The sequence below is a fragment of the Pundamilia nyererei genome, unplaced genomic scaffold (genome assembly GCF_000239375.1).
Source record: "Pundamilia nyererei isolate P.nyererei 1_Seehausen unplaced genomic scaffold, PunNye1.0 scaffold00180, whole genome shotgun sequence".
Classification (NCBI taxonomy): Eukaryota; Metazoa; Chordata; class Actinopteri; order Cichliformes; family Cichlidae; genus Pundamilia; species Pundamilia nyererei.
Genome location: NW_005187581.1, coordinates 487,519 through 498,326, shown reverse-complemented (window position 1 = coordinate 498,326; position 10,808 = coordinate 487,519). Strand labels below are relative to the sequence as shown.

Sequence of the window (10,808 nt, the reverse complement as noted above, 5' to 3'; positions counted from 1 at the left end):
TACTCATGTGCCACTGTTATTTTACTGAGTGGCCTAGATGGCTATGTTACCTCTTAAAAACAAAGTGCAGGAAACCTTTTGTGATAGACAGCAGACTTCCACAGGCTTTGAAAGGATAACGGCACGTAAAAGTGGTTTTGGGGCCACTGCCTGAGCACCCGGAGCCAAAATACGGAGAATGCAACAAACTTGTCCAGTTTATATGCAAAATACCCCCCTTGTGATCCAACCCACCCTTGCCTCTCTCCCACTTATGTGGAGCTGAGCGTGGAGACCCCAACTGTCTCTGTCAGTTTGACTGTTGTACGTCTGCTGTGCAGTCTGACACGGAGACTGACTGGTTACCATGGAGTGGGTCATGGATGTGGGCTGGGGAGCAGTTTACCCAGTAGGCCCCCAGCTTCACTGAAAGGCGCCATGGTTAGGGTGTCAGATTATGAGAAGAAACTGAATCAAAATGTCACTTAAAACCTCAAAATTTGGCACTTCTAATTCTAAGAGGTTTTCTACTGATTAAACCTTTGCACAATGTCCTATGAGAGTTTTTCTATTACTTTTGTGAAGATGTAAGATTAATATGCGAAGAAAGCCGAAATATAACGCCAAATATAATATACTGGTCTAAAGCTATGATGTGGAAAAATAAAATAAAGCTTAGGAGTTGTAGAGAAAGGCGAAGGAAACGGGCAGAATAAAACAGCAAGTTCCAAAAAGTAAACATGTGCCTCGCGGAGGGGGAGGGAGCCAGTGCGTCATTACCAGCGAGCGTGTCGCCCCTCTTCCCTTTAAAATAGTTTTATGCGCCACGCCCACATTATGATTCCCGCTCAGCTGTTACTGTGGGTCGCCTTCAGTTTCCACATGGATCCATTCACGGATCTGCGGGCTTGAGCGTTTGGGAAGTCGCCGTGGGAGACTCGCCACTCCACGCGTCGCTCGGATCCGTCACCTCGTCTGTCAGTTTTGAACAACTTGTTGCGCAGCTGCTATTCCCAACCTCCTCTGTGGTCCATTGCTGCTGCTGCTGCACACAGCGGCTGATCTTACTCAACCCCAAACGGCCGCTGTTTTTCTCTCTCTCCTGTGCTGCAGGTGAAGACGGATGAAGAAGTGATTTGATCTCAGCTCAGGCGACACAGAGATGAAGCTCGGTATCGCGGCCTCTTTGAGCGCCTTCACCATCTGGCGTGGGTTCTTGTGAAGTCTGGGAAGTCCTACGGTGGGTTTTTTTTAAGCGTCCCAGCTTTTAATATGATCAGTGAGACGGGGGATGCGAGTCATGAGCTGGACCCGTTGTCGCGGACTGGACTGGAGCCACAGCCTCCTCTGTCTGACTTTACTCCTGTGGACCAGAAGCATGAGTGGACTGGCTGACTTCTCAGGTAAGATGATGGTGATGTGGGTGGGTGGGGGATTACGGGGTGGTGGTGGTGGTCGTGCAGACAATGAGAACACGAAGTATTTCTGTTACAGCAGGTTGGGTATGAGCCCCACTGTTATATGGTGTGTAATAACAGCTGCCAGTGGGGTTGGGTGGCTGGGGTGTGTGTGTGGGGGGTGAACCTTCTGTTTGCCATTTTTATGTATGGTGTTATAGATAATGTGGCTGTACTCTTTCTCATTGCTAGTGTTCATGATACAGCAAGAAAGCCTGGATGGTATAATGTAACACATCTTAATTCTCTATTTTGTGTCTTCTTGCTGTATTGGTAAAGCTGACAAAATGACTGCGCAGCATTTCTTCTCATATTCTAGTGTTTTATCTGAACCATCTCCCCAGTGTTGGATTTATAAATGTATTTATCTTTGGATACACTGTGCACAGCTTCAGCTCAGCACCTTGGAATCAGTAAGTAATGTAATGTATAACCGTACAGCACAGGGCGGTTAAGTTTGTTGAATGCCGGTTCGCCGAATATGCCACTTTGGAAAAAAAAAAAGACAGTGAGTGAGGCAAGACCACAGTGATTTTTTTTTTAAAAGCAACCTGAGACACCTGCAAGAGCGCCAAAGAGGCCACGCAACCTGCTCCGCAGCTACTGATGCAGTAGATCCAAGAAAAAGAGTGTTTTATTTATGTAGCTAATAAATTACTGCAGTTTAGTTTTTTTAAATTCAGTACGATTAGGTGAAATTCTGAATGTAATGTGTAAAATGAGCAAAGTCTCCCTTCTGTCTTCTGTCTAACAGACTACCTGTCCAGGATCATTACCAGCCACTCTGCCCACGCGTGTGATGGGCAACCTCTGCGGCTCCACTGTCCACGCCACTCCACCATCTCCATCCAGTCTGCCTTCTACGGGAGCAGCGAGATGCAGCTTTGCGGAGTAGCTCCACACCCTCCACTCGGGGCACACAATCACAGCTGCTCAGCTTTCACAGCCCTACAGGTGCATTTTATATGTGGGGTAAAGAGCTGTTTTCACTCTCACTGGGTCAGCTGTTACTTAGTGGCTGCTCGTCACTTTCACGCAGTCTGAAAATCGTCATGTCAACCAGTCGGTGCATAAGCTTGGCTCTTTGCATCTGATTTGGTTGTCCTTCCTTCACTGTGGATGGTGTTTGCTGACTGTCGTCCATGTTTATTGTGCAGAAGCTTTTGTCGGAGTGTCAGAGCCACAGAGACTGCCAGATGCCTGTCAATCACCTGCTATTTGGGAAGGACCCCTGCCCCGGCACTACCAAATACCTCCATGTGGACTACAAGTGTAAACCTAGTGAGTTCATCGGGTCAAATTTTGTTTCAGCACAAGTTTCCTCACACATTCTTAAGCGAATAGCTACACAGCCACACATAAAAATCCTCCCCACACCCAATTCCAGCCGTCAGTTTCCTACCACCATCAGACCCTCCTCCAAGTCGTCTTTACTCCTTTTTTCCCCCCCTCACTCAGCTGAACACAAAAGACATGTGGTGTGTGAAGGAGAAACCATGGTCCTGCGCTGTAAGCCCCCCAGGGCGCTGAACATCTATGCAGCTGTCTACGGGCGAAGGCTGGGTCACACCGACACCTGCCCCTCACACCTGACAAGACCACCCCCGTTTGGTGAGTTTCTAGCAGACGATTCCAGCAATGAAAGGTCTCAAGATGCACGAATAAGTTAAAGAGGACACAGTTTGTTTTACATTTAGAGTACAGCACTGTGAAAGTTTAAAAAGGGCGACATATTGCTTCTCAATAGAATTAAATAATTCATTGTATAATCTTGTGAAACTTCTGTGTGTGAGACCGTGATAAGGTGGCAGTTTGTGGAGGGATACTTATTTAATTGCTGCTGTTCCCAGACCTGGTTAAGCAGAAGAAAATGTTCTGATGTTATCATAAACAAATATCTATTCACATTTGTCTTGACATTTCCCATAGCATGAAAAAGCAGGTGCAGATAATAACATGAATAATGGAATAATACATTTACTCATTGGAGTGTGTCCCAGCCATTGTTATCATTTCGTTCTGGGAACATTTCCTGGTGTGACATTCAAACTGTACGTGACTGATTTCACATTGTACAATGACAGGATACAGTTAGGTCTCTGGATGCTTTTGATTTTATTCAAATTTAACCACAACTATGTTAGTCCTGTGTCACATTGGTGACCTGTCCAGGCTGCACCCCGCCTCTTGCCCTACAATAGCTGAGATAGGCTCAAGCCCCTCCCACGACCCTGATATGGATAAGCGGAAGCCAATAGATGGATTAACTACAGTTAATCAATGTTTCTTATTCAGTAACTCTTTTTGCAATTGACTCTTTCCCTGCAGAGTGTCTGAACCATGAGGCCGTACACTTGGTCTCCAAGTCCTGCTACAGCAAACAGAAGTGTGCTGTTCCCGTCAGCAACCAGACCTTTAGGGACCCATGCTTTCCAGGAACCAGGAAGTACCTCAGTGTGATCTATTCTTGTGGTAGGACTCTCTCTGTTTCCTCATTCACCTTAATTGCGATCCCTGTGATGAATTGAACATAGCTGTTTTAAAGTAGGAGCACGTACACAAAGGAAGGTTTTTGTTTTGGCCTCGTTCATTACGCGGTAGCTCCATCGGTGAACATTTCTAACTTCCTACTCTGGATTCTTATCAGCTGATCCCAGCCATCAGCTGTTCTTATCCCATCACACCCAAGAGCGCAATAGCAGGGGAAGATTGGACTGTGAGCAACTGATTTGTGAGTTGGAGTTGACATCCTGATAAACTTCCTGTGATTGGCACAAATGCCATCGAGGTCACATTCATGCATCGTAATTTGGAGCCTGGTGTTGAAAGAATTCTTCTGACTGGATGTGTTGGCTCCATATAGAGCAAAACAATGTGTGTTAGCCTTGAAGGGCGCTTATTATTAATACAATAGTAGGGAAAGTATTTTCGATCTGAATGTGTAACTCCATTGTTGGCTCAGTTTGGATGTGAGAAGTAGCTTGTTTAAAACGGTCTACTGAGCCACTGAGTCATTTTGTTCACAGCGATACAAAGACTTCTTCTGTCCTTTTCCCAATAGTACCGCAGAGTTTACTAAGGGTGGCAGACCCCAACATAGTAAGCCTCACCTCATCTCCTAGCGTGGGCACAGAAAAAGGTACAACAGCGTCATGCCGTCCACGCAGTTCCAAGATTTTATTGTGACTTCTTCACATCGTACTTGTAATCTTTACAATCTTCTCCTGCAGATCTGGAGGAGCCCTTTCCTAAAGGCTCAAGAAGGCCTGACAACTCAGGAGTGATGATGAGCAACTCTCTCCTGACATATGCTTACATCAAAGGTATTGACACACATGCGCTCATGAACTAACTCCCAATCCATGCTTTATCGCAACTCCCCCTCTTTGTTTCCTACACAGAGCATCCTGAAATGGCAGCTCTGCTGTTTACCTCCAGCGTGTGCGTTGGTCTCCTGCTCACCCTGCTGGCTGTATCTGTTCGAGTGACCTGCAGGGCACGCTGGGTCAGAGATCACAGACTTGCACCCAAGCCGGGAAGCCCTACTGTTAAATATCAGGAAGATGACGAGGATGAGGATGACACAGATGAAGAAGAAGATGACCACGAGGGAACGGGAAGATCTTTGCTCTCAGCCACGGAAAGGAAGGCGATATACGGTTGGGAGGAAGTGACTTATGTGAGCGAAGCGGCCGAGCGGGCGGAGAGAATTGAGCGCAGAGAGATGATCATGCAGGAGATCTGGATGAACGCCTATCTGAATGGCAGCTCGTGTTAAATAACTCATGACCTGTGGATGCTACTCAGCATCTGGTGTTTTTTTCCCAGCAGGTATACTGATCACCACCGCAAGAAGCTCCTTTTTTAACATTGCAGTTTGTTGTGTTTTGCCATTTTTGCGTACAATATATGAAGAAAAAGTTTTCAAAAGTTTCCATGATCAACAAAGTTTTATGTCTTTTGTATTTATACAGACTCACCACTAAATATAGCTTTAACATTTCAGGCTGAAACATTATTTATTGTAAAAAAAAAAACAAACCCAGCAAACAAACAAACAAAAAAGCATTCACCAACGACTTTATCAGGTTCACAGGCTAGTACCAGGTTGTTCCCTTTTTGCATTTAAAACGTCATTAATTCTTCAGCACAGATGCTGACATTTTGATCCATATTTGGTTCATATTGACATGATAGCATCACACAGTCACTACAGATTTGTCAGCTGCATATCCATGTGGAATCTTCGTTCCACGACATCTATTGGACTAATATCCCGTGACTAGGGAGGTCATTTGAGTGCTGTAAACTCACTGTCAAGTTCAAGATCCAGTGTGAGATGACTTGAGCTTTGTGGCATGGCTCGCCATGGGAAGCCATGGGAAGATGCCATGGGAAGATGGGTACACTGTGGTCATACAGGGACGGACATGGTCAGCTACAATATTTGCACCAGCCGTGCCAAGGAAATATTCCTCACATCATTACACCATCACTGTTAATACAATGCATGATGGATTTATACTTTAAAGATGTTTACACCAAATTCTCACCTTCAATCCAAACGTCACAGCTGACCGTGATTTTACAGTCTTTACAGTCCAATTTCGGTGACCCTGTGTGAATTGTAACCTCAATTTCGTGCTCGTAGCTGACAGGAGCAGCAGTGTGGTCCTCTGCTTCAAAGATGCTTATTTGAGCTGCTGTTTCCTATCAGCTGGAAGAAGTCTGGCTATTCATTACTTGCTGTCATGTGAGTGACTGATTAGATATTTGCATCTCTTGAACAGGTGTAGCTAATTAAGCGGCCAGAGGGTGTATTACTGCACTAATTCCTGATCAAGCAGTCTCATAGCGGCTGTGTTTGTGATATAAACCGAAGAACATGTCAGGGAACAGATCCTGTAATCTAAAGAGATCACTTAACTAAGAAATACAAATGCATGTAAAGACCATTTGATGTATTACAAAAACAAGAATCAGGAGGAGGGGGATAACATTCCAAGGAAAAATAACTAATGTTCAAGTGTAAGGTATTCTCTGAGACTAGTGATAACTTTATGACAGATATTTCCTTATCGCCTCCTATTAGATATTCTTTGATTGGATCATCCACTGCGGACTTAATACAAAGCAAGTGACAGCACCTTTGGTGATGAGGTTTATATAATCTTCTAGAGTAAAGCTTTGACCAATCAAAAAAGAAAAAACTTTAAGAGAATTTCAGACTTTTTGGAGGCATTTTGTGAAACTTGATAGAACTCTCTGGATAACTGCTTCGTCTCCGTCAACGGTTCAAGGGGATGACAACTCAGTCTGAACTCTACACCTTTCTCAGTCCTGCTGGGATGACCTGAACTGTGTGGAAACTTCCTGACTGCGAGCAACTTTCACAGGCGTTTGTTTGTCTCATTACCGAGAAGACAAAGAGAGGAAAGGTGTAGCATCCTTGTCCTTGCACTCCCAGGGATGTAAAACTACTGATATTGATCAATTTTTGTGTTCACGTGATCAAAATATAAAACACAGAATAAACTTTATTTTTTTTCGTACAGACTCAATAAAAAACAACATGGTGAAACTGATAAAGGAACACTGGGAGCAAATTTATATTTAAATAAATCAAACACCAGCCTCAGTTTCACATTATGTCAGGATCTGAACTTCAGGACGGTTACAGAGTAGGAGAAACTCCAAGATATAAGAGCACACAGGCTGAATCATTAGTACTATCTGGATGATGTCACATGAGACCAAGAGGAAGCTCATTTTAAGATTTTGAAAAGGCAACTTGTCCAGCTGAATACAGAGCTGTTGAACTCCAGATGACAGAAGTGGCTCCGAGGTGGGTTTGTAGAGTGTTGCTGGTCTTCATCTCGGCCCCCATTTGATATTAGTGAGACCCTGAAACTGTCTTTTGAGGGCCTGCCTGTCTGACCACTCTGAGTCCAGGTAGCGATCATCGTCCGCCTCCTCCAGTTTCTAAAAATGTGACAAAGAAAAGATTAGAATGTTTGTTCAAAGCCAAATGTTTATAACATGTGACACATTTCCTCACCTTGAGCTCTTCCTGCCTTCTGTAATAGTGCATCATCATCTGTTTCTGCTGGTCATCGGTGATTACAGGTTCTCTCGCTGGCGCCCCCTGTCCTTTCTAAAGTGAATAGCAAAAGGGTTTAAAAAAAACCCTCAAAAACATATGATGAAGGTCACGGGCCTCAAACATACTTTAGATTGAAATGGCTCTCACCTTTTGGATTTTAACCACTAGCTTTGTCTTTTCATTTCTGCCAATGTAGTCCTGCAGTTTTTTGCCCCTCTGCATCTCTTTGGCAGCCCACCACAGCTGGCATTCGTCCTCTGCGATCACCTGCAGAGACGCCTGAGATGAAGAGAAAAGTAGCAGAAATAGTTGAGAGAGGGCGAAGGCAATTTCATGAGCTTCAAATTAATTTAAAAATAAGACACCTTTTTAAAATAACACCTCCAATGATCATACCATAAATGGAAGATAAAAATTCCTATAGCAGTTAAGTTAAATGCTTCTGCTAATTTTATGTGGCCATCAGCCTCCATTTCAGCTGTTTCACCTGTGTTCCTGAAAGGTCTTCCTTGTCCTCTAATTCCATCCTGATTGGGTCGTGAGGAGTCAGCCCCATGGGGTACACGATCATGACCGCCCCCCTTAGCTGATCCAGTGCTTCCTTTATCATTTCCACAGTGACACAAACATTGGCTTGAACTTGTTTCTGCATGATAAAGAGAATGACGTAATTTGTTTGTGACGCCCTTTTTGAACAAAGCAAAAAGTAACGATCAACCGTTAAAGCAAATAACTCACTTTGGAGATGAGCGCCGTTGCAGCCTCCACCGTTCTCATCAGCACCTCTTTCATTTTATCATTAGGCGCTAGTAGAAGGCAAAGGGATGGTTTAAACATGCATTCTTGCAAATAAAAAGGATTGCTTGCAAAATTGTCATCTTTATAAAGGAAATTTGTGTAGTATTATCTACAGCTGTTACGTGCTCTCAGATATCATTTCATATAATTGCACAAAGTCAGGAAACCAGGCTTTAACTACAGAGCTATATTAAATCATGCAAACCCAAACGGATGTTACAGTCTCACCTTGTCCATTCCTCCTCCCAATCTCATCCTTTCTAAACACAGAGCCTCCACTGGGGATGCACTTTTCTCCCCATTCATCCCTCAGGTTTAGCTCCTCAATCTGCTCCTCTGTCAGCCCCTGCATGTTGGGTGGCAGTGAGATGCCATGGTCTGCAAGCTCGGGAATCTCTGAGGGCACACAGAGGAACAAGCAGATCTTTGTCAGAGGCCCACTTACAGGGTTGAATTATGCTATTTGGGGAACTCAGAGACACGAAACTGGTCAAAATAGAGTGCACCAGCACTGATGTTAAGTTTCAACAGTAGTGAGGTGCAGGTTTGAGTCGTGGCAGCACCGAGGGTGTGTTTTCACCTGAACATAGTCTCTCCACTTTGAGCCTTCCGTTGTAAATGGCAGTAATTTGCTGGATCAGAGTTTCCAGAGGGGTGTCCACGGTGGTGTTAAAAAGAAAAAGGCTTTCGTCTCCACGCTTCACGTGAAGTTGCACCATTTCGCTAAGCAACACCTGCTTACCCCACCTTCCTGAAAGATAGGTTTGAAAGAGAAGAAAGTTGGGGCCTGAATGAAACTTGAACACCACCAACCACTTTCCCTCAGTAGGACAACAGTGCGTAACCATAGCGACAGCCGTGCCTGTCGCGGATGCTTCCAGAAAACACGTAGCTAATATTAGCTCTATGGAAGCTAACTGTTATGGCTGCTCACAGTGATACTGTCTGTTGTTATTTTCTCACAGTGACCTACAGCGGTGACACGTACCTATGCAGTAAAACGTGAAGCACTGTGTTCGGTCCCTCCAGTTTAACCTGCGCTCACACTAAACAGCTCACACTGTTTACAACCGGTGGCATTACTTCCCAATTACGATTGGTCAGCCCGGCTGCTTTCTTCGACTGTAATTTGGAGGACACTTGGTGCTATAAAAGCTGTGACACTGCCCCCTAATGGAGCACAGCGGCAACACTGTGCTCCATTTCCACTGTGCAAAGAGAAACCGGCTAGAAGCGCTCACCTTGTTTGCCATGCTCGTCACGTTAAAATCCTTTAATTTCCTCGTTACTCATGATGGCATCTTAAGGAAATAATTAGGATCTTTTAAAAGTCCTTAATTTAAAATAAATATTATGGCATAAAAATGTACTGTAGGTTTCTAAAATTTCAAAAGACTATCCAGGAATAAGGGGCATTTTTATTCAGTCAAAAACCAACAAGTACTCATGTCAACATACATTTATTTATTTTTTGCATACATACAACATAAACTGCTTCATACATAAATGTGCTGTCTGCTGTGCACATAAATTATGGAACATTGGATATTAATGTGAATTACAGCTCCAAGTTTTCACTTTAATACATACAGAATATGTTCCACAACACAGACTCTTAGTTACTATGGATTATAGCCATAAAAAGGGACACCAACCTCACAAAAGGAGCATTTTATTTCCTATAAAATGTCATCTCGAACTGTGACATGACACAAAGCGCTGGCTAGTCACCTACTGTTAATGCAGATACAGTATCTACTGCACACTTTGAATAACACAGATGCATTTTAGAGATGACACTTACATGTAAGCAGAGGCAGCCGATACACTTGCTTACATAGAGAGCTACTGCCTTCATTGCAGTGAATGAAGATTATCTTTGCGTATTTTACAAGTGTTTAAACAGAAAGCAGAAGCATTAGTTAGGTGGCGCGTTCGTAAATCTGATGTTCATCTTTCATGAACCACTGTAATGCTTTTCAAATAACATAATTCCTGAAGGCTGGGGGAAATGGCATGTGTCGAGGCATGGTACCTGTTGCTCATCCTTCTGCAAATCTATTGCTTATCATCACCGTCAACGTTAACGCTGACTAACAGCAGTGAAAAAGTGAAGTAGGTAGTACAGGACAAAATACTGACACATCACCTCTGACAACACACACACACACACACACACACACCTGAAGAATGGTTACGATATCAGTGAGGCTCAGTCATAAAACACCCTCAAACAACTAAGGGATAGATATCACATGTGGATCAGAAAAAGCTGAGATTTTGACACCCAACACTCAAATCAAACTTCTGTCTGGAATGTGGGCCACACTGGAAATGTGTTCTGCTGACGCATCTGGGTCTGAGCAGAGTGTGTAGTTCAGTCTAATGAAGTCAGTCAAGATGGTACTCCGAGTACTCAATTGTACAGAGGCATTCTTATTTAGATGGAGAGTGGCATGAGACCCCCCCCC

The 10,808-nt window shown here is 43.9% G+C and overlaps 2 protein-coding genes across 3 annotated transcripts; one reads left to right on the top strand and one right to left on the bottom strand.

Annotated features, from left to right (window-relative positions):
• The first annotated feature begins 767 nt into the window (after positions 1–767).
• On the top strand, positions 768–5,492 carry eva1c (eva-1 homolog C (C. elegans)). The gene is made up of 8 exons (XM_005746595.1): positions 768–1,382; positions 2,191–2,390; positions 2,594–2,717; positions 2,895–3,047; positions 3,765–3,908; positions 4,498–4,575; positions 4,667–4,759; positions 4,838–5,492. The coding sequence occupies exons 1-8, from the start codon at positions 1,271–1,273 to the stop codon at positions 5,212–5,214; spliced, it is 1,281 nt and encodes a 426-aa protein (XP_005746652.1). The 5' UTR covers positions 768–1,270; the 3' UTR covers positions 5,215–5,492.
• Positions 5,493–6,663: 1,171 nt separating this feature from the next.
• cfap298 (cilia and flagella associated protein 298) lies at positions 6,664–9,492 on the bottom strand. Of its 2 annotated transcripts, XM_005746594.2 has the most exons (8): positions 9,326–9,492; positions 8,918–9,088; positions 8,566–8,733; positions 8,278–8,345; positions 8,027–8,185; positions 7,687–7,818; positions 7,495–7,590; positions 6,665–7,418 (listed from the first exon to the last, which is right to left on the bottom strand). In XM_005746594.2, the coding sequence occupies exons 2-8, from the start codon at positions 9,054–9,056 to the stop codon at positions 7,308–7,310; spliced, it is 873 nt and encodes a 290-aa protein (XP_005746651.1). In that variant the 5' UTR covers positions 9,057–9,088; positions 9,326–9,492; the 3' UTR covers positions 6,665–7,307. The 2 variants fall into 2 exon arrangements, with proteins under 2 accessions (XP_013769699.1, XP_005746651.1); XM_013914245.1 differs by lacking the exon at positions 9,326–9,492 and having other exon boundaries at positions 6,664–7,418; positions 8,918–9,222.
• Positions 9,493–10,808: the final 1,316 nt, after the last annotated feature.